The sequence below is a fragment of the Anolis sagrei genome, chromosome 6 (genome assembly GCF_037176765.1).
Source record: "Anolis sagrei isolate rAnoSag1 chromosome 6, rAnoSag1.mat, whole genome shotgun sequence".
NCBI classification, from domain to species: Eukaryota; Metazoa; Chordata; class Lepidosauria; order Squamata; family Dactyloidae; genus Anolis; species Anolis sagrei.
The window spans coordinates 104565486-104589748 of record NC_090026.1 but is presented as its reverse complement, the minus strand read 5'-3'; the positions used below and the strand labels follow the sequence as shown (position 1 = coordinate 104589748).

The 24263-nt window shown below is 41.2% G+C and overlaps 1 protein-coding gene across 8 annotated transcripts in view; it reads left to right on the top strand.

Moving 5' to 3' along the window:
* The first annotated feature begins 218 nt into the window (after positions 1-218).
* ADAM22 (ADAM metallopeptidase domain 22) overlaps positions 219-24263 on the top strand; it is a 177757-nt gene continuing 153712 nt past the window's right edge. For 3 of the 8 annotated variants that reach the window (XM_060782314.2, XM_060782312.2, XM_060782310.2), the window contains exons 1-2: positions 221-494; positions 2125-2288. In XM_060782314.2, coding sequence (XP_060638297.2) covers positions 440-494; positions 2125-2288 — 219 coding nt within the window. In that variant the 5' untranslated portion in view covers positions 221-439. Of the gene's footprint in view, positions 495-2124; positions 2289-24263 lie in introns of all 8 variants that reach the window. The other 5 variants (XM_060782309.2, XM_060782307.2, XM_060782313.2 and 2 more) reach the window with 3 other exon arrangements.

Here is a 24263-nt window from a genome sequence, read left to right as displayed (position 1 = left end):
ACACCAGCCCACTGCTGAGCTCCTCCATCCTCCCTCTTCTCTGTCTACAAGCCACTGCCCTTTCTCCCCTTGCATCCTTGCCTTCCAAAACCTGGACCTGACTCCAGCAACTACATTTCCCAGCCGCCTCCAGCGAGGCGGGGTTGTGTGTGGGGTTTCTTTGGAGGGGGGAGGATTTGACAGCAAGGGAGGGCTCAAGGAAAGGAGGGAGGGGGCTGTGGAGAAGAGAAAAAGGCGGAGCTGGGAGCCGCGGAGAGCGAAGGCAAGGCACCCAATGCGGTAAAAGCTCTGGAAGCCCACAGAAGGGAAGCAGGCAGGGAAGCAGGCAGGCAGGCAGGCGGGCGGGCACACAATGCAGCACTGAGGCGGCGGCGGCTGGAGGAGGCGAAGATGATGCACGTCTCCGGCTAAAGGAGGAAAGGTGGCCCCCCGTCCAGCCATGCTGCTCCCTTGGATGCTCTGCGCCCTTCTGGAGGTGGGCTCCGGCCGCGCAGGTGAGTCAGTCCGCAGCGGGAAGAGGGAAGGGAGGAAGGAGACCCCCGACACGTGTGAAGGTGGAAAGCGGGCAGCCTTGCGGGTCGGCTCGCCCCTCCTTGGCCTGGGTGACCCTCGCTCCGGGCTGCGCACGCATCCCCAGCCACCCCTTTCCTGCCTGCACGTGTGGGTGCAAAGACACGCGTGTTTCAGAAGGAACAGCCCCTCCGTCGCGGGCGTGCAAGCATCCCTGCCCTTGCATGTACATGTAAACATATTTCCATTTCATCAATCCAACCCTTCCCTGCAGAGCATGGAGGGATTTCCCTCCCTACCCCCCCCCCCCCCTTCTAATGCCAATGCAACCTTCCTTGCGGAGTATGGAAGGATTTCCTTCCCTTCCATTCCCTTCTCTCTCTCTAATGCCAATGCAACCATCCTTGCAGAGTATGGAAAGATTTCCTTCCCCTTCCCTTCTCTCTCTCTCTCTCTCTCTCTCTCTAATGCCAGTGCAACCTTCCTTGCAGAGTATGAAAGGATTTCCTTCCCTTCTCTCTCTCGCTATCTCTCTCTAATAATAATAATAACAACAACAACAAAGACTCTGGCACAAACCAGTAAGGGTGGTCCCAGTAGTGATCAGCACACTGGGTGCAGTGCCTAAAGCCCTTGGCCTGCACTTAAACACAATCGGCCCTGACAGAATTACCATCTGCCAGCTGCAGAAGGCCACCCTACTGGTATATGCACACATTATTTGCCAATACATCACACAGTCCTAGACACTTGGGAAGTGTGCAACGTGTGATCCAATATAACACCCAGCAGAGTGTCTGCTGTGGACTCATCTTGTTGTGTTTCAAATAATAATAATAACAATAATAAATGATTCTGGCACAAGCCAGTAAAGGTGGTCCCAGTGGTGATCGGCACACTGGGTGCAGTGCCTAAAGACCTTGGCCTGCACTTACACACAATTGGCGCTGACAAGATTACCATCTGCCAGCTGCAAAAGGCCACCTTACTGGAATCTGCACACATTATTTGCCGATACATCGCACAGTCCAAGACATTTGGGAAGTGTCCGAAGTGTGATCCAATACAACACCAATACAATAGTGATCTTGTCTGCTGTGGACTCATCTTGTTGTGTTTAAAATAATAATAATAATAATAATAATAATAATAATAATAAATGTCAGTGCAACCTTCCTTGCAGAGCCTGGAAGGATTTCCTTTCCTTCTCTCTCTCTCTCTCTCTCTCTCTAATGCCAATGCAACCTTCCTTTCAGAGTATGGAAGGATTTCCTTCTCTCTCTCTCTCTCTCTCTCTCTCTCTCATGCCATTGGATAGAGATCTCTTCTGCACAGCCCCCTCTCCCTTTACTATCTATCTATCTATCTATCTATCTATCTTCATCACTATTTTTTGAAATACCAAAGGCGTGCCGCCTAGAGATGAGCTTCCAGGTGAGAGAGACCTTCCCCTTTGGATCCTTGTTGTTTTGAGATCTTGCTGGCCCTGGAGAATCTGAATCCTCCCTCTTTGGCAAATAAATAAGGCCCTTTCCCGAAGAATCATCCGAATCGTGACTCTGTCTTCTTTTTCCTCCCTCCTCCCTGTGTTTTCCTTCCCTTTTTCCTCCTGAGGAGATGCCTGGCTGGCGGAGAAGAAGGAGCGCAGGGACAAGGAGCGCTTCGTGGAGAAGCAGGACATTGTCCCTTTCCGGCTCCTCTTCAGCACCGAGGGAGGCAATGAGACTCAGCAGGATGCCCTCAACACCCGCATCGGGAGCAGCTTCAATGGGAGGCAGGTGAGTGGTGGCATCTGCGTTGTCTATCTAGCTCAGGCATGAGCAAACATGGACCCTCCAAGTGTTTTGGACTTCAACTCCCACCATTCCTAACAGCCTCAGGCCCTTTCCTTTCCCCCCTCAGCCGCGGCTGAGGGGGGAAAGGAATGGGCCTGAGGCTGTTAGGAATGGTGGGAGTTGAAGTCCAAAACACTTGGAGAGCCCAACTTGGCCCATGCTTGATTTAGCTGGCACCTTTGAGTTTTCTGTTGCCCTGGAGACCACCGCTTCGGATGGGAGCATTGGCCGAGGCCGCATCTCCAAGGCCAAGGAGTTGGATGTGCCCTGCATAGGAATTGCAGGCCTAAGCAAGGAGAGATTCCCACACTATGGAGTTTTCCTTCCAGTTTTGCATTTGGAGCTACAACTCTGGCAATGTGTAGAACATAATTGCAAGTCGCGTGACCCTCTTCTGCCTGTCCTTTTGTCAGCAAACACCGAGCATCAGCATCTCAAAAGGTTTATTTTCAGCAAGATGGCTTGGAGTTCTGGCATCGGCCGCTGGCTCCCTAAAAGCATTGGGAGCAGACCACAGGGTGTTTGGTGGAAGCTTTCCCAAACGGGTCTGATTAATGGCTATGGGAATAGATATGCCTTTAGGTGACTTCCTGAGCAATGTTCACCTTCCGCAGAAATTGGCCCAGTGTTTCTATCACAGGAGTGTTTTGTATGCAGTTTTGCTTGCTGAATTGTTATATTTTCCCCAATTCATGTTCTCCTGACTGTATTCAGAGCTTTGGCTTTGGGAGGTGAATAGTCAATAGCATATCTGTGCTTGGATTCCTATTAAAAAATAGATTTTTACACATTTATGTAGGCCATAGTCATATGGAACAGGTGGCTAACAAATACATAATAGTAGTAGTAGTTGTTGTAGTAATAATAATAATTACTATTATTTATTTTAGCCACCTGTTGTTATTATTATTTGAAACACAACAAGATGAGTCCACAGCAAACAAGTTAACTCTGATGGCTGTTGTATTGGATCACACGTCGGATACTTCCCACTGTGTGATGTATTGGCGAATAATGCATGCAGATCCCAGTAGGGTGGCCTTTTGCAGCTGGCAGATGGTAATCTTATCAGCGCCATTGTTTTTAAGTGCAGGCCAAGGTCTTTAGACACTGTACCCAGTGTGCCAAATCACCACTGGGACCACCTTGACTGGCTTGTGCTAGAGTCTTTGCAGTTTGAACTTTAAATCCTCATATCCTGTCAGCTTTTCCAGTTGTTTCTCTTAAATCCTGTTGTTGTTGTTGTTGTTGTTGTTGTTGTTGTTGTTCTTCTTCTTCTTCTTCTTCTTCTTCTTCTTCTTCTTCTTCTTCTTCTAAATTATTATAATTATAATGTCCAGATCAGTCGTTCTCAACCTGTGGGTCCCCAGATGTTTCGTCCTTCAACTCCAGGAAATCCTAACAGCTGGTAAACTGGATAGGATTTCTGGGAGTTGTAGGCCAAAACACTTGGTAATCCACAGGTTGAGAACCACTGGTCTAGATCCGTAAAAGTCATGCTACCCTTCTATTCTTCCTTGGTCAGACCACCTCTGGAATACTGTATCCAATTCTGGGCACCACAGTTTAAGGGAGATGTTGACAAACTGGAATGTGTCCAGAGGAGGGCAACTAAAATGATCAAGGGTCTGGAGAACAAACCCTATGAGGAATGGCTTAAAGAGCTGGGCATGTTTAGCCTTCAGAAGAGAAGGCTGAAAGGAGACATGATGGCCATGTATAAATATGTGAGAGGAAGTCATAGGGAGGGAGGAGTAGGCTTGTTTTCTTCTGCCCTGGAGACTAGGATGCGGAACAATGAGATTCTACCTGTACATTAGGAAGAACTTCTTAACTGTGAGAGCTGTTCAGCAGCAGAATTCTTCCCCAGAGTGTGGTGGAGGCTCATACTTTGGAGGCTTTTAAGCAGAGGCTGGATGGCCATCTGTCAGGTGTGCTTTGAATGTGATTTTCCTGCTTCTTGGCAGGGTTTTGGACTGGGTGGCTGATGAGGTCTCTTCTAACTCTATGATTCTATGAATTACAGATGCACCTATCTGAGTGTTGATCCCATTGAATTCAGAAGGATATATTTATAATAGATGTGTAGGTGGGTTATATTATATTAGTATTATATTTATATTATAATATTAATATTATACTATAATATATCATATATCATAATAGTATATTGTAATATAATATTAATATAATATTATTAACGTATTATTATTATTATTCACTCTAGGGATGTGTTCTCATCAAGAGAGTGGAATAAGTGAAGGGTTAGGGTTAGGGCAGGCTTCGGAAGGGTTAGCTTCCAAAGCCTTCCCTACCACAGAGTGCTGAACTACAATATTTTACATTTTAAACAGTTCCGGCCCAGCTTACCTATCCAAATATATCTCCCTCTATGATCCAGCTCAAAGGCTAAGATCGTAAGAGAAGGCCCTGCTTTGGTTCCGTTCCTCCTCGCAGGCGTGACTGGTGGGGACCGAAGACAGGGCCTTCTCAGTGGTGGCCCCTCATCTATGGAACTCCCTCTCCAGTGAAATTAGATCAGCCCTTCTTCCCCCTTCTGGCCTTCAGAAAAAAAACATGGGATCAGGCTTTTGGTCAATAAGAGACTATACATTAATTTAATGACGACCCAGACTGGCCCTGGAATATGACCTGCATTATATGATTTTAATTGTTATTTTAGCATTATGTTTTAATTGGTTGGTTTTAATGTTTTTGTTTATTTATTGATGTACATGTACGTACGGCATTGAATTGTTGCCTTTGTAAGGCCGCCTTGAGTCCCCTTCGAGGTTGAGAAAGGCGGTATATAAGTATGATAATAAATAAATAAAACACATATTATTATATGATATGATTTTTAAAACTTTATTGAATGATTAAACTGTGTCGTGTTATCTATTTATTATATTGTCACCAGTTTTATAATTTCTTATTAGATATATTTGTGATAAGTTACATATATTATATGAATATTTTTTTTTAAAAACCACCACCAATAACAACAAAACCTTTGTTAAACTAAACAGGCCATTAAGCAACATGTTAAATATAGATTAAAACAAAATTATTAAAACATCCATCTTTAATAGAAATACTATTAGAACAATTTAAAAGGATGTAAAAAGCTATTTATTATTTCTGGTACCACCTACCATACCGGGTTGTTGTAGGTTTTTTCAGGCTATATGGCCATGTTCTAGAGGCATTCTCTCCTGATGTTTTGCCTGCATCTATGGCAAGCATCCTCAGAGGTAGTGAGGTCTGAGGATGCTTGCCATAGATGCAGGCGAAACGTCAGGAGAGAATGCCTCTAGAACATGGCCATATAGCCCGAAAAAACCTACAATAACCCAGTGATTCCGGCCATGAAAGCCTTTGACAATACATTGAACTACCATACCAATTGGAATATGAAGGTTTTTAAGATCCAGTCAAGGGGTGCTAGGGTATGTACCGTAACTTTGAATATGTTTTAATGGATTTTAACTGTGATTTTTAAAAATACCGTTTATATTTAATTCTGTTTTATTATTCAAAATCCACGAAAACAGCATGAAAGATTGGTAGTGTTCTAAACTTTCTAATAGTCTTTCCATTCCTGTTTGACCAGAGGAGTGGATAATGTTATCATATGAGTTCCGTTATTTTCTCACGTGGTTCTCTAGAACTTGGGTTATCGCCCTCATCAGCCCCTGGCTTCATGATCAGGTGGCTTCTTCTTCTTCCTTTAACCCAGTGTTTCTCAACTTGGGGGTTGGGATCCCTGGGGGGGGGGGGTCACCAAAGACCACCAGAAAACACAGTATTTTCTGTTGATCATGGGGGTTCTGTGTTCTGTGAACCCAACCAATTCTGCCATTGGTTGGGTTCAAAATGCTCTTTGATTGTAGGTGAACTATAAACCCCAGCAACTACAACTCCCAATTGTCAAGGTCTATTTTTCCCAAACTCCACCAGTGTCCACATATGGGCATATTGAGTATCTGTGCCAAGTTTGGTCCAGATCCATCATTGTTTGAGTCCACAGTGCTCTCTGGATGTAGGCGAACTACAACTCCAAAACTCAAGGTCAATGCCCACCAAACCCTTCCAGGGTTTTCTGTTGGTCATGGGAGTTCTGTGTGCCAAGTTTGGTTCAGTTCCATCATTGGTGGAGTTCAGGATGCTCTTTGATTGTAGGTCAACTATAAATCCCAGCAACTACAATTCCCAAATGACAAAATCAATCCCCACCCAACCCCACCAGTATTCAAATTTGGGTGTATTGGGTATTTGTGACAGATTTGGTCCAGTGAATGAAAATACATCCTGCATATCAGATATTTACGTGACAGTTCATAGCAGTAGCAAAATTACTGTTATGAAGTAGCAATAAAAAAAATGTTATAGTTGGGGATCACCACAGCATGAGGAACTGTATTAAGGGATCTCAGCATTAGGAAGGTTGAGAAGCACTGCTCAAACCTGCCATGACAGCTCCCCTTTCCAAAGAGATAAACTCTGGTTTTGTTCAGGTAGCCTTGACTCTTCAAGTGAGACATTCCCACTGAAAGAAAATTTCTGAAGAAAAATGCACTGCAGAATAAGAGTTGTTATTTTTGGATCAAAATAACTAAGGCCTTTGTGGAGGAAGAGGGAAAATGTTCAATATTGTTATATATTCTGCCTGTTCTATTACAATGATAATGGAACTCAGAGTACAGCCAGTGCAAGCATCTCTAAATGTACTTTATTAAATGCTTGTGAGTAATGCTTGCACTGGCTGTACTCTGAGTTCTTACGAACCCAATATCATTGTTCAAAATTGAGTATTTGTATGAATAGGCCTTACTGACAGCAAAAAGTAGAGGGTTGTCAACTAAGACCAAATCTTAATAAGGCTGTGTATCTTTAAAATTCACAAATACTTTTGCATTTTGTTAAATTTTGATGGCTTTTCCCATATTATTTTCTTATAGGGACTGTAACTAGGCAGTTCTTGGGTTCCTTGAAGGCCCCAAGGTCCTTGGATTCACAGCTTTCCCCATTGCCAACATTTTGTTCAAATGCTAAATGGAGAATTAGGCTCTCAGTATCTTCTGGGGTTTTCTTCCAGGAACCGTCATAGATACAAAATCCATGGATGCTGCAATCTCATTATGGTGTAGTAAAATGACACCTGTAATATAAAATCCTGGAAAATTCAAAAGAGTGCTGGAATCATCACTGTTGTCCTCCTCCCCAATATTTTTGAGGTGTGGTTGATTGATATGGCTGTAGAAGGGATGACTAGTGCTTCAAAGACGTTTAGGGCACGGATGGGAAAAACAAGGCCTGTGGACACCAGTTAGTGATTCCTGGAACCCTCAAACACCAACCATGTGTTTAAAATTTTAGGGTGATTTTCTGTTCCCAAACACCCTCAAAATGGGTGGCTGTGAGTTTTCTGGGCTGCATGGCCGTGTTCCTGAAGCATTCTCTCATGACGTTTTGCCCACATCTATGGCAGAAACCCTCAGAGGTCGTGAAGTCTGTTGCAAACTAGGCAAGTGAGGTTTTATGTCTGTGGGATGTCCAGGGTGGGAGAAAGAACCCTCGTTTACTTGAGGTAAGTGTGAATGTTGCAATTGGCCACCTTGATTAGCATTTAATGGCCCTGTAGCTTCAAAGCCTGGTTGGTTGCTGCCTCAAAATGGCTTAATGCTGCTGCAAAACACAATTTTGTTACCGTATGCCCATGTATGCCTTAAAAAGTATGTGTGTTTGTATGTGTGTGTGATGGTGGTGATGGTAGTGGTTCGAAATAGGCTAAAAATAAACCCAGAAGTGCTAGGACATCATTTCCAGTCACACTGGGCACACTGGTGTGGGCTAAAAGGAGATAGTAAAGGTTTTCCCTTGACATTAAGTCCAGTTGTGCCCCACTCTGGGGGCTGGGGCTCATCTCCATTTCTTAGTTGAAGAGCCAGCGTTGTCCATAGACACCTCCAAGGTCATGTGGCCGGCATTGGAGCGCCGTTACCTTCTCGCTGGAGTGGTACCTATTGATGTACTCACATTTGCATATTTTCAAACTGCTAGGTTCGGAGAAGATGGAGCTAACAGCGGGATCTCACACTGCTCCCTGGATTCAAACCTGCAACCTTTCAGTCAGCAAGTTCAGCAGCCCAGCAGTTTAACCCACAGCAGCCCAGCAGTTTAACCCACTTTTTTTAAAAAAGAAAAAGTTACTGCATGAAAATAAAATTCACTCTTATTGATGTCTACTCCACAGACACACAATTGTGCTCAGTGGGGTTTACTCTCAAGTAAACAATATAGAATGGGAGTGAAAATATCTTTCAGTGAAAATATTCTTGCATAAAATCCTGTACACATTGTTGTTATGTGACTGTTGTTGGCTCTAGCTTATAGTGACCCATTGTAGGGTTTTTTTTTTTGGGAAAGGTTTATTCAGAGGTTTGCTATTGCAGTTCAAGATACTGATGAAAAATATTCCCAACCACTTTGGCAGCTATCCATCTGTTGTTTAGTAGGTGGAGCTCTAAATATTAAGGGTAGTTTGTCTTTGGAGTGTCAAAATAGTCTTTTCCTCTAGAAGTGCCTTCTTGGGTTACCAAGCCACTTTCAGTTTTGAAAAAAATATCTGATTTTATCATGGGGATGGGGCTTGAAAATGAGACCATCCCATGTCTGTTGCAGAGGTCCAAAAACTTGGGAAGACTGGCTTTTTCCATTGGATGATCAAAGGATATATGATTTCTCTACTGGGCAGTCAATTAGCTGTAAGTTAGGGATCCTAATTTTCCTCTTACCCTATAGATGAACTTAATGCTGCGTGTAGGTTACGGTTCATCTGCATGTCAGTGGCTAACCTGTTGAAAGATGATGACAAGTCTCAGTTTTCAAGGTCGCGTGAAGACCCCAAAGCCTTTGAAGGAGTGAGGTGAAACAGCTCAGTTGTCTCAAAGGGAATCTGAGATAAAAGATTTTAAATATTGCTCTTTGCCTCTGTGTCAGAAATCCGTAGCTTCCAAGCCAATGCCTGTCTCTTGAAACAACTGAGGTATATGGTTTACCAAGCTGCACGCTTCTAAAAGTGTTTCATTATGTTTTACAATGTCAAATTTCTCTCTAATCGTCTTGCATCTTGAATGATGTGTCAGAAGTATATATTGTCTAACCCAAACATCTATTTGGTGCGAACATCTTTTAGGAAGAATAGCTCTATTGCAGGGTTTTAAAAAGAAAGGTTACCGCATGAAAATACAATTCACTCTTATAGGTCTACTCCACAGACACAAAATTGAGCTCAGTTGGGATTACTCTCAAGTAAGCAAATATAGAATGGGAGCCTTTAATAGTCTTTCAGTGAAAATGTTCTTGCATAAAATCCTGTACACGCTGTTGTTATGTGACTTTAGTTGGCTCTGGCTTATAGTGACCCATTGTAGGGTTTTCTTGGAAAGGCTTATTCAGAGATTTGCTATTGCGGTCAAATAACATGAACAGGAATATCAGATCTCCCATACGAGGTCAGTGGATGTTGCAGATTAAATAAAAGATAGTGGAATCCCACAATAATAAATACCATGCATGATCTATTGAACATTCATTTATGCAATTGAAATGATTTAAGACACATTTTGTATTTTTTTCATATGGAATGCCATCACTAAAATTTGTTACTTGGGGAGGCTTTATTTCCAACCCAGGGAACTTTTAGAAGCATCTCAGAGTGCCAGATTTGCCAGAAGGGTTAGGTAAGAAGGAGTTAAAAACACCACATAGCAAAATTGGAAATAGTTGGGAATTTACATCCTGTTTTGACTTTTGATGTCAAATATGCATAGAATCATGGAAGCTTAGAGTTGGAAGACACCTCATGGGCCATTCAGTCCAACTCCCTGCTACGAAGCAGGAAAATCGTATTCAAAGTGCCCCGGACAGATGGCCATCAAGCCTTTGTTTAAAAGCCTCCAAAAAAAGGAGCCGCTGCCACACTCTGGGGCAGAGAGTTCCACTGCTGAACAGCTCTGACAGTCAGGAAGTTCTTCTTAATGTTCAGGAGGAGTCTCCTTTCCTGTAAGTTGAAGCCATTGTTCCGCATCCTAGTCTCCAGAACATCAAAAAACAAGCCTGTTCCCTCCTCCCTATGACTTCCCCTCCCATATTTAGACATGGCTATCATATCTCCTCTCAGCCTTCTCTTCTGCAGGCTAAACTGGCCCAGCTCTTTAAGCCGCTCCTCATAGGGAGGGCTTGCTCCCTTGATCGCCATCCTCTGCCCACATTTCAGTTTGTCAACATCTCCCATCAATTGCAGTGCCCTGAATTGGACACGGTGTGATTCCAGGTGTAGTCTGACCAAGGCGCAGAATAGAGAGGTAGCATGACTTCCCTGGATCTAGACACTATGCTTCCATTTATGCAGGCCAAAATCCCATTGGCTGTTTTAGAATGACTCCTGCAGCCTATGCAGACAGCTAGTTGTTTCTGTTGGGAACTTCCAAGGCTAACGTTTCACACTTTTACGCGGGTAGAAAATTGTCCTGTGGGTCTGGACTGGTCAAAGGCTACACAAACAAGTTGCAGAGGATGGGGCACACTTTGTTCAACTCTGGCTTAAACATGGCGGGATGGGGTTGCTTGGAGAGGAAGGGTTGTCTCCAAGACAACCTACCAGCCCTTGTTGCTATATTTCATATTTTTGTGAGAATATTTCATATTTTTGTGAGTTTATTCAGACTTCAACGAAGAGTGAATTTTCCTTCCAGGAAATTATTTAAGTTACTGTTGGTGTAGGATGCAAGCTGTAACTGATGCCCATGTAGGTTGTGTCTTGTGTTCCCAACTTTAGTAGTAGTAATAACAACAACAAGAACAACTTTTTTTTGTATCCTGCCACTATCTCCCAAAAAGTCCCAGGGTGGCCTACAAAACAGCACATAATAGTGCCATAATACACATAAAATACAGGTAAAATTACGTCAACATGTTAAGCAATCACCTTGGAGCTTCTCTCATCTCTTTGTCTATTGTACCCTTTAAACCTGTTCCTTTGTCAGGGTCCCAGGCTTGAAGGCAATACTTACGATGGGCAAATGAATATGCTGGTTACTGTATTTGGCGTAGTAATGAATGACAAATCCTCTTGATCAATTCTTAAATGAAAATATCATAACAGAGATATAGAACATAAAATTGGTTTAGACTATTATACAACACGAACTTGTTGAACTCTTTCCATACTCTTAGCTCTCACTGAACAAAGACCCTATTCAGATTTCATCAGTTTCTCTCTTCACAATCCCTGTTTCCATATAGCCCTATCTGACAGTTTGAAATACAGCACAAACCTTTGGTTTATATTATATCCCCATATAGCTCCACCAGCATTTCTTCAGTGGTGATTGGCTGGCTCTAGGTGAGCTCCACTAGCTTTTCTCCTTGTGTGACCCACAATATAGTCATCACACTTCAGTGTGAAAAGACTGGAAGCGTGTAAATCCACCCTCTTCTAAAATTCATTGATGTTAAATTTGCATTAGTTGGAACTTTCATTATAGTGTTGTTTCATAGATGGTATTTGGGTCAAAATAGTTCTGTGTTCATAGAATCATAGAGTTGGAAGATACCTCGTGGGCCATCCAGTCCAACTCCCTGCCAAGAAGCAGGAAAATCGCATTCAATTGCATGTTGGCTGGTTGTAAATCAGTTAAAGCTGCATTGTGAAATGACTGCTCCAGCTGGTGAAAAGATCTGTGGTTGCAGGCCACGATTGCATTCTAGCCATTGTGTGTGATAATAACGTAAAGCTTAATTTCATTGTCCTTTAGAGCAGAGAATACAAGAGATAGTGGTGGCTCTGACTGTGTTTTTGCTGCAGTGATAGCAGATGGGTGGATGGACTCTTCATCTTCCAAGCGCTTGGCACTGTTTCCATTTTGGCTTGGAAGCAACAAACGTTGGCTAAAGTGCCCAAACCGCCAACGACAGCATGTGCTGGCTACTACTTAGCACTAGACATGCTGGCCTGGAGATTCTGGTAGTTGTGGTCCAAAGAGGCAAACTTTCCAAGGTTTGCTTTTGCACTAAGATTGACTTCTGCTCTTTTCTCATGACACGTATTTGAAATATAACTAAAATACAAGCAAGGGAGTGGCTGGGTCGTGCACAATGGATCTTACTATATGTTTAGAGGTAACAATATAGATTATTATGTCAGGGGTACTTTGTGCTTTTCCTGCATGGCAGGGGGTTGGATTAGATGGCCCATGTGGTCCCTTCAAACTTTATTATTCTATGATTCTAGTCACTGATATGTTTCTTCTAATACAACACAACTTCCATATCTACAGGTCCAGTACTCATTGCAGGCATCCTCAAACTGCGGCCCTCCAGCTGTTTGGGCCTCCAACTCCCAGAAGCCTTAAGAAGCTTGTTCAATTGTCAGGAATTCTGGAAGTTGAAGGTCCAAACAGCTGGAGGGCTGCAGTTTGAGGATGCCTGATTCATGGTTTCATTTACTAATATCTGGCAAAATATGCCCTCTCTTTGTCCTCCAGGTGATTATATGGCATGCTTCTGCTGGATGTTAACTTCTGGAGGACCTAAGAATGACTAGAAAAGTGTTGTCTCTAGACATTTCTTAGGTCATCCAGCATGACTCTATGGTATACTTCTGTTGTAAAACAACCTTTTAATAGAGTTTGCCAATACCTGCAGTTTTGAAGTCCTGGAACATATCCCATGCAGATCATACTGTAGATCTCTTTAATCTGTGTAATGCACTAAATACCTGAGCTGCAGTCTGATTATTTTAAATGATTAACCCTAGGCATTTTAGTATTTTAATGTAGAAATATATTTTACATAGCCTAAACAATAAGGTATATCTAGATTGAGTCATCCTTGCAGTAGATTTATTGATTTTTGTAGACCTACTCTAGACATTACTAGCTTTGGAGTCTACCAGTATTTCTCAAGTAAGATCAAGGAAGACTTCAATTAACTCTCTCCTTGCCTCCCCGCCCCCCCTCTCTCTAGTGAAGTTCCTTTTTACAAAGTTTTATTTAATGCCAGTTCAATTTCATTTTCCTTCTTATACTCTGTCTCAATGGATTTTTTTAAAAAGCAGCATTGGCATTGGGAGGATGGTGAAGAAAAACTGGAGAAACACAAATAAGTTTTCATATCTATGAATTATTTAATATCTGATAATGAGGTGGTGTCCTCCACTTGAGAGCCATAGGTTAGCTTAGGGCAGTGGTTCCCAGTATTTTTTTTTGGCCATGCCTTATCTAAACATCTCTAAAATTCTGATGTCCCCCACTTCTCCAGTGCCATATAATTCTTATTCAAAAAGTATTCACATAGAAAAAGCCTTAAAGGCTATTACCTTGGTCTAAACAAGCTTCCAAAGAACATGGCATCCACGAAAAATAAAAATAAAGGAATGAATTGAATAACCTTCATGGAATTTAGGGTAACTTAAGTGTCCAGCTTCATTGCGTGTATTTGGTGAGAATATCCTGACACCTGATATTAATTCTGTCTATCTCTTTATCTATCTATCTATGGGGCTGTGGTGGTGCAGGGGGTTAAACCACTAAGCTGCTGAACTTGCCGACCGCAAGGTCAGCAGTTCGAATCCAAGACGGGGTGAGCTCCTATTGTTAGTCACAACTTCTGCCAACCTAGGAGTTCGAAAACATGCAAATATGAGTAGATCAATAGGTACTGCTTCTGCGGGAAGGTAACTGCACTCCATGCAGTCAGGCTGGCCACTGACATAGGAGGCCTCTATGGACAATGGCGGCTCTTCCACTTAAAATTGGAGACGAGCACCAAACCTCGGAGTCGGACATGACTGGACTTAATGTCAGGGGAAAACCTTTTCCAAATAATAATAATAATAATCTTTATTTATACCCCGCCACCATCTCCCCAATGGGGACTCGGAGTGGCTTACATGGGGCCAGGCCCGAACAACATTTACAATAAAGAATATATATATATATATATATATATATATATATATATACACACACACACACACACACACACACACACACATACATACACATTCATACAAAACATTGACTTACTGTTGCAATTAATAATTGTGCTTTGAGTTTTTTCACAGATTTCTTGCTGCATTCATATGCAGAACATAAAGATATTTATATTAATTTTGTATAGCTTGTCATGTTAAAGCAGTGGTTCGCAACCTGTATATCCCCAGGTGTTTTGGCCTGTAACTCCTAGAAATCCCAGCCAGTTTACCAGCTGTTAGGATTTTTGGGAGTTGAAGGCCAAAACATCTGGGACCCACAGGTTGAGAAACACTGTGTTAAAAGAACACTGAGAGGAATAGGGCTGTTGGGCATAAAAGTGGCCTCCCTTTTCTGCGCTCATGCACTCTCTAGTTAACTCTGTGCTCTCATCACTCTGTGAGCAGTCTTTTCCCCTCTCTGTTTTCATCAGCTGACTGCCCTATACATTCTGATTTTAATTTTAAAAATATGTATATCACAATATATATTCGTATACTGTATATGAGGCACTAGAACAGGCATGGGCAAGCTTCAGCCCTCCAAGTATTTTGGACTTTAACTCTCACAATTCCTAACAGCCTACCGGCTGTTAGGAATTGTGGGAGTTGAAGTCCAAAACACCTGGAGGGCCAAAGTTTGCCCATGCCTGCCCTAGAACCATACAGAATGCCAAAAAATATCACTCATTCTCAATTTGCCCCCCCTTAAAAATCAAATTGCCCCCATGGAACATGTGGGATCAGGGGTGTAGGGAATGCAGGGTGGGCCATGCATCTCTGTCCTTCAACCCACGGGAACAGCTGGTGGTCTTCCACTGCCTCCTCCAAACAGCTGCCTGTGGAAGCGGTTATCTCACTCTACGCAGTGGTGGGTGGCTCTGATCAAATGCTTACAAAAGCTTCAAATCATAACATAAATTGTTCCTGGAGGGGGAAAAAATAAACCTTGCAAGAAAGGTTTATATGACTCATCATATAATTGAAAAACTTTTCAAAAAGTGGGGGTAACCACCATAGCTTTCTAATAATACCCATATATGTTCTGGCTGCTTAATATTAGTTCTTTAGGTAATGTTTGTTATCCGGCCTTAAGGGATTGTATGCAAGTGAAATCAGATCTTAGTTTAGAATGTGATTGTGATGCATATGAATAGAGGCGCTAAAGCAAAATGTTAACCATAAAAATCTTATTAGGAAAGCTTTAATGTTTGACTTCATAGAACACCTTCTTACAATCTATCTATCTATCTATATATAAATGCTCTGTGCATAATGAGTACCTTAAAAACAAAAGAACCAATGAATGAAATCACACCAAATTTGGCAACAAAATGTATCACAACACAAGGAGTGACCATCACTCAAAAATTATGATTTTGTCATTTGGGAGTTGTAGTTGCTGGGTTTTATAGTTCACCTACAATCAAAGAGCATTTTGAACTCCATCAATGATGGAATTGAACCAAACTTGGCACACAGAACTTCCATGACCAACAGAAAATACTGGAAGGGTTTGGTGGGCATTGACCTTGAGTTTGGGAGTTGTAGTTCACCTACATCCAGATAGCACTCTGGGCTCAAACAATGATGGATCTGGACCAAACTTAGCACATGCACTCAATACACCCAAATATGAACACAGATGGAGTTTGGGGGGAATAGACCTTGACACTTGAGAGTTGTAGTCACTGGGATTCACAGTTCACCTACAATCAAAGAGCATTCTGAACCCCACGAACGACAGAATCGGGGCAAACTTCCCACACAGAACCCCCATGACAAACAGAAAATACTTAAGGCCATCCAATCCAAGTCTCTTCATCAGGGCAAGAAAATGTAATAAAAGTCCTCCTGACAAAGAGCCATCCAGCCATAGAGATAGATAGATAGATAGATAGATAGATAGATAGATAGATGGATATGATTCACACACACACAGATATAGTATCATAGATTTGAAAGGGACCCTTAAAGAAGGACAATGATATGTTACATGTTCCAGGGGTGGGCAAACCAGACACTCTCCACATCAACACTGACAAAGAAACAAGAAGTACTATTTACCTGCAAGCATAAAGAAATTACATATATTAGAAACCAACACTTTCTCATTACTTTATTTTCCAGATCAACAGACTGGGCCACAGCAACGCGTAGCAGGGGAAAGCTAGTCTGTTGATAGAAAAGGTTTCAAGTTTTATCTGTGGATCATTGCTGATAGCCCATTTAAAATAATTTTTCCATTAGGATCATAGTGTTCCAATGAATTTTTGAAACTGCAACGTTAACATTGCCTTTCTATGAAAGGAATTTCTGGATAGGGACTGAAATGGATTACCGTATATAAGTATAGAAGTATAAGCCAACCTGAATATAAGACGAGGCATAAAAAAACTGGGAAAACATATTGACTCGAGTATAAGCCAAAGTGGGAAATGCAGCAGCTACTGTTGGATTTCAAAATAAAAATAGATACCGGAAAAATTAAATTAATTGAGGTATCATTAGATTAATAACAACAACAATAATAATAAACTTTATTTGTACCCCGCTCCATCTCCCCGATGGGGACTTGGTGCGGCTTACATGAGGCCAAGCCCAAAACAACAATTACATGAAATAAAACAAAACCGAAAATGCAAATAATAAACAATAACACAATTACATAAAACAAAAGACAACATAGCAATATAAAATTACAATAAACACAATAAATATTTTTGAATATTTACATAAAACTGTAATTTAAGATAACTGTCCAACTCTGATTAAACCATTGTTCTAATCTTCTTCATTGTAAATGTGCTTATGTATCTTTCCAGTAATAATAGAGTGTAAAATAAAAAATGTAATAATAATAATAATAATAAAAATAATAGAGTAAAATAAATGTTTTTAATAATAATAGAGTAAAATAAAAATGTAATAATAACAATTAGAGTAAAATAATAAATGGTATAATAATAAATAGAGTAATAAATGTAATAATAATAATAATAATAATAATAAATGTAATAATAATAATAATAATAACAACAACAACAACAATAACAACAACCGAGTAAAAGTAATAAACAACTTTTACTTGAGTATAGCCTGAGGGAGACTTTTTCAGACTTAAAAAGGGTTGAAAAACTCATCTTATATGCAAGTATATATGGTAATCTATGGTCACTTTTTGGGAGTCAGTTCTAGAAATTCTTTGCTTCTGGGAAAGTGCATCAATTATTTTCTTTTCACTGCATTTCGTTATGAAATTGTATGTTTTCTTTCACAACAAAGATTTTTTTCCAATTTAGAAACAGAAGACAAATGCCAGTTTAGTACTCCATTTTATTTTTTTCAATAACAAATCCAAGTAAAAGCAGATCGGAAGGGAGCCATAGACACTATTTTTGGGAGAGATTGGCAACATTACTGTTTTGGACTAGCAATCTCAGAATTCTTTAATGAATGGCCAATAACAATGCTGACTGAGGTTTCTGGAAATTGTAGTCTAAAAATTGCACTTTCTCCATACTTGGAGAATTACAGATGTTTTTGTATGGGAGCTTTCTGTGCATATAATCAGTGTAGCATTAGTAGTCTCAAGCAACAAGAATTTCTCTTGCCCTTCTTCCTTCTACTGCTCCCCAACTCCTTTTTTGGTTTGAGAACAGTCAGCATTGTTCTCAACCTTCCTAATGCTGTGACACCTGAATACAGTTCCTCATGCTGTGGTGACCCCCAAGCACAAAAAATATTTTAGTTGCTACTTCATAACTAATTTTGCTACTATTATGAATCATAATGTCAATATCTGATATACAGGATGTATTTTCATTCACTAGACCAAATCTGGCACAAATTACCCAATACACCCTAATTTGAATACTGATGGGGTTGGAGGGAGGGTTGATTTTGTCAATTGGCAGTTGTAGTTGCTGGGATTTATAGTTAACCTACAATTAAAGAGCATTCTGAACTCTACCAATGATGGAATCGAACCAAATTTGGCACATAGAATTCCCATGACTAACAGCAAATACTGGAAGGGTTTTTCATTGACCTTGAGTTTGGAAGTTGTAGTTCACCTACATCCAGAGAGCACTGTGGACTCAGACAATGAGGGATCTGAACCAAACTTGGCACAAATACTCAATATGCCCAAATATGAACACTGGTGGAGTTTTGGGAAGATAGACTTGATATTTGGGAGTTGTAGTTGCTAGGATTTATAGTTCACCTACAATCAAAGAGCATTCTGAACCTCACCAACGATAGAATTGGGCCAAACTTCTCACACAGAACCCCCATGACCAACAGAAAATATTGTGTTTTCTAGTGGTCTTTGACAACCCCTCTGACACCCCCTCGAGACCCTTCTAGGGGTCCTGACCCCCAGGTTGAGAAACACTGCTCTAAGATATTCCCTGAAGGCTCCATAGTAAGCTAGAGGTGAATGTGCATCTTCCACTGATGGAATTTGTTAATTTGGTGAAAGTTAGTTAATCTATTCAGTCCAATCTGATTTATATGATTTTTCATGCAACTCTCTTCATGTTATGCAACCATCACATTGTTATGTTTGTTCTCCTTATTACTAGTTGGACACTTTAGTATTGCTACTTCTTTCCTAATGATTTTTCTCAGAATGTTCTGTAAGCACTTTGCTTCGAATTCCTTGCTCTTAATGGGTCTCTGGTGACCTAAATACCCTGAAGAAGTTTCCGTCTGATTTTGGAAGCTAAGCAGGGTCAAGGTTAGTGCTCAGATGGGAGAAGATCACCAGTACTAGGTAGTGTAGGCTATATTTCAGAGGGAGGAATTGGCAAAACTACTTGAGCACTTCATGCCTAAGAAAAACCCATAAAACTCAAGGAGTTGCCATATGTTGACAGATGACTTGAAGGCACAAACAGTGAGTCATTCTTCTCCTGTCCTTGCTTTTTTTTTTTTTTTTTTTTTTTGGAGTCTTCAGTCGATTCTGGCTGCAATGCTGGATGTACAAGGAGACATTACAGAAGAGAGTCTGATTTCTTTTGCTCTGCTCAACATTCTGGAATATAATTAATGACTCTTAGAGAAATATATTAAAAAGTTTGCAATAAATTTATAATGGAACAGAGGACAAACCAAAATATCACTCTGGACTAGAATTATGAAAATAAAAAGCTATGTAATTGTACATGCATGTGTATGCACACAAAGGCCAAGTCTTTCTTGCTTTTCCCAACTAAGGCTTGATCTACACTGCCATATAATGCAATTTGTACTGCATTATATAGTCAGTGTAGACCCATATAATGCAGTTTAAACTGGATTGCATTATATAGCTCTACACTGACCATATAATGCAGTTCAAACTGCATTATTTATTTATTATTTGCAGTATTTATATTCCACCCCGCAGGGGACTCAGGGCGGATTACAATGCACATGTACATGGCAAAAATTCAATGGTTGAGAAACGCTAGTGTAGGGGTTTTGATAAGTGTCCAATATCCTATTCAGTTAGAGAGTTGTAATTTGGAGTTTATGCAAATCTAGTATTCCCCTTCTATTTAATATAGTCCACATGTATCAAAAAGTCTTTATACATTTGATGGCCTCCAGAAATTGTATATTCAGATTTAAAGGGTTTGACAGAAAAATAGAGTGAGGGGGGACTGGTGTAATTATGTTGGTTAGTAATGTGACTACAGAGTAGGCAAGGGTTATTAAGCAGATATACAAATAATTTAAGAAAGTATTTGTTCCTTACAAGCTGGTAGTATTTAGAATTACTATACCCAGGGAAAAAAGTCGATTGAATATCTAGGTAAGAGATTCTCAGTCTTTGCTATTCCATATGTTCTGGAAATCAGCTTGCCAAACTCCAAGTAATGGCAAGTAATGACAAATTCTGGGAGTTATAGGGCCAGATGTTGAGAAGCAAAAATATTTAACAGACAATAATGTTTCTGAATGGGTCCAGTCTTGAGGTTGTAGGGCATGGCCTAGCCCAATGGTCCTAATGTTGGTGGATCCCAGCTATCAGATTCCTTCACAATTGGCCACACTTACTGTAGCATTGGGTATGCAAAGTGCTGCGACATCTCCAAACTCAAGCTTGGAAGCATTAGTCTAAATCAGTGGTTCTCAACTTGTGGGTCCCCAGGTGTTTTGGTGTACAACTCCCAGAAATCCCAGCCAGTTTACCAGCTGTTAGGATTTCTGGGAGTTGAAGGCCAAAACATCTGGGGACCCACAGGTTGAGAACCACTGGTCTAAATCAAGTTTTCCAGGCCTGGGGGTGCTCCAGATTGGTTGCAATTGGGACTGCAACATCCCGACCAGCTATGGGAGTTTTAATCCAACACATCTGGAGGAGGCTAGATTGGAAAGGCAGCCTAAGGGGAATATCTTTTGACATGGATGGCTGCTTCTACAAACCCAGGAATGCATAAATGAATGAAGAATGTGCATTCAAGCCCCACTTAAATGATTTATTTAATCAGCCTGTGGAAGAGGAATATTAAGCAAATGTTCAAAAATTGTTCAGAGTTAAAGAACCAAGTTGTTTAAGAATACGCAAATGCTCCCTTGGTATTGGCCACACTGTTCTTTGGAGTTCTTTATTGTTTTGACTGAGAGGTTCATTCCCTGGAGGGAATTACAGCTGCTTTGTTACAGGACGCTCTGAATTTGATTCATGCTGTTTACTAAGGCGTACCTAATGAATGCTTCACTGTGTATCTCATTCATGGTCTCACCGAAGATAAGTTGAACGCTTATTGTTGTAATGGTTGGATTGTGTTACACTAGGAATGGGTTTGCTGTTAGACTTTTGTCTAAAGTTGACAGCTTTTCAAACTTTTGGGACCCAGATACCGTGGCTAAGGCAATTGTTGTCATTGGTAGTGAAGGTCTCACCTTGGTTTCTATAAGATTGCTGTGAATGAACAATTTCTGTAGATCTGGATTCCATTTATTTATCACACAGTTTAGCCAAAACAATCCAATAGTGATTATTTAAGAGCAATAAAAACAAAGACAGTTCTTTCTTGCAGGGCTAATAATATAAAACACCAGACACTTTAAGTGCCAGAACATCATCTTCTGGAATCCTAGGGCTTGTTATTTACTGGGGCACTGGATCTCTCTGGTTGAACATGCAGAATGCTCCCTCCTAAACTGACAGAGGTACTCCTGATAAATTGGAAGGCAGATCAGGGTATGAGATTACAGCCTATGTTGGACAAGGGTGCACTCCCTCAGAAGACACAGGTTTGCAGTCTGTAGGTGATTCCAGACTCATAGTTGATCCTGGAACTTCAGGTGTCAACGGTGGCCAGGAGCTTGTGCGCTAGCCGCACCCATACCTTGAGATGCCAGATCTGGCCATGGCCGTCCACACTTTAGTTACATTCTGCTTGGACAACTGCAATACTCTCTATGTGGGGCTGCCTTTGAAGATAGTTTCAAAGCTTCAGCTACTGCAGAGATCGACAGCCAGTTTGCTAACTGGAGTGCCGTACAGGGAGTGGACAACTCTGATGTTACGGCAGCTCCACCGGCTATCTGTCTGCTTCCAGGCTAAATATTTATTATTTATTCATTTACTTCATTTATATACCGTTTTTCTCAGCCCTCAGGTGACTCAAAGTGGTTAACAACACTAAAATTCAATGCAAAACATCATAAAACGATTATGGGACAGTTAAAACAATAGCATCATCAACAATTAAACATCAATATAACAATCATTAGCGTCTCATCAGTAATCTGAGTTCCTATATTCATTACACTGCTTAATCGAATGCTTGTTCGAACAGCCAGGTCTTCACTTTCCTCCGAAACGCCAATAGGGATGTGGCCGATCTGATATCTATAGGAAGGGCGTTCCACAGCCGAGGGGCCACCACTGAGAAGGCCCTGTCTCTCGTTCCCGCCAGGCGCACCTGTGGTGCAGGTGGAACTGAGAGCAGGGCCTCCCCAGATGATTTTAATGTCCTAGTTGATTCATAGGGGGAGATGCGTTCGGAGAGGTAAGTAGGGCCAGAACCGTTTAGGGCTTTATAGGCTAACGCCAGCATTTTAAATTGTGCCCAGTAGCAAACTGGCAGTGAGTGGAGCTGGTGCAACAGAGGAGTTGTATGCTTCCTGAGTGCCGCGCCTGTTAGTAACCTGGCTGCCGAGCGTAGGACCATTTGAAGCTTCTGAGCAGTCTTCAAAAGCAACCCCACGTAGAGAGCGTTGCAGTAGTCTATATGGGATGTAACCAGAGCGTGGACTACCGTGGCCATACAAAGTGCTGGTCATTTCCAATAAAGCCCTAAATGATTCCTGCCCATGCTTTTTGACAAATGGCATCCCCATGTATAGACCAGTTTGGACACTGCGATCAACAGAGGGAGCCCTGCTCCCGGTCCCACCCTCTTCTCAAGCACAATTGGTGGGAATGAGAGAGGGGGCCTTCTCCATGTGCACCCCATCTCTCTCGAACTCCCTCCCTAAAGAAATTAGAACAGCCACATCACTACTTTTTTAAAAAAAAAACAGCAACCTGAAACCCCATTTGTGTGAACTAGCTTATGAAGAGGAAGGAGAGTAGACTACCACCGATTCTACTTTGAGATGTTACTAGCAACAAATAATTTTAAATTATGGTGACCTATATTTTGACATATATTTTATCCTCTTTAATTTTGTCTTTTATGATATGTTTATATTGTTTTATATGATATTTTTGATTGATCTTTGTTTAATTGTCTGCAAATTGTCTATTATGTTTTGGACTTGGCATTGAAAGTTTACAATTTTTTACTTGGGAAGCTGCTCTGAGTCCCCTTGAGGAGAGAGGGTGGGTTAAAAATAAATTATTATTATTATTATTATTATTATTATTATTATTATCATTAAAGGTAAAGGTTTTCCCTGACATTGAGTCCAGCAGTGTCTGATTATGGGGGTTGGTGCTCATCTCCATTTCTAAGCCAAAGAGCCGGCATTGTTCAAAGATACCTCCAAGGTCATGTAGCCAGCATGACTTCATGGAGCGCCGTTACCTTCCCTCTGGAGCGATACCTACTGATCTATTCGCATTTATATGTTTTCGAACTGCTAGGTTGGCAGAAGCTGGGGTGATAATATTACTATTATCATCCCAGTATTCTATAAAATGCAAACATGGCATTTTAAAGTAGAATTGTAGTTCTGTAACCATGTAGTCTGGAAGGGTCCCTGGTCAGTTATGTGGTAACAGAATACTGGATTACTTGCCTGATCCAGCGTAGTTGTTTTTATAGTCTTTGTTTTCATGATCCTAGCTCAATGGTACAGCTGCACTTGTGCAAAATATCTCTGCTCCTTTAGGAAATTCCAGTTGAAAGAATCGGTTAACAGGTGATGGGTAAAATCATTTTTCTGCTTGGCAAGCTTCTGCCAGTCAGTGTAGACAGCTATGGTCTAAAAGTGAATAAATAGTCTGACCTGGGATAAAGCAGCTTTCTCTTTTTTGTTCTTTGAATCAAAACACTTGTTCAATCCTCAAAGCGGTCTCTTCCAGGTACAGACTTTTTAAAGAGTGGTAAATGTAGCACAAGGGGAAGAGACGGCTCTATCTGTAGCTTGGCATCCCCTCTGTTTGTCAGTGATATGCAAATGCACTGCAGCATTCTGGCTCATGATAAATTTATCGTGTCTCTCTTGATCCTTTTCCCCCTTCCTCCAGATTGCCAGATTGTCTACAGAACTTTTTTTTTTACTGTTTATATTAGAATTGTATCTTATTATTGCTAATATATATTTTTTGGTGGGATGGAAAAAGTGTACTCATCGACAGCGTGTTTGCCCTTGTGAAATAGAGGGGGATAAGACTCGGTGACAAAATGTCCCTGCGTACTTTATTATGAGTC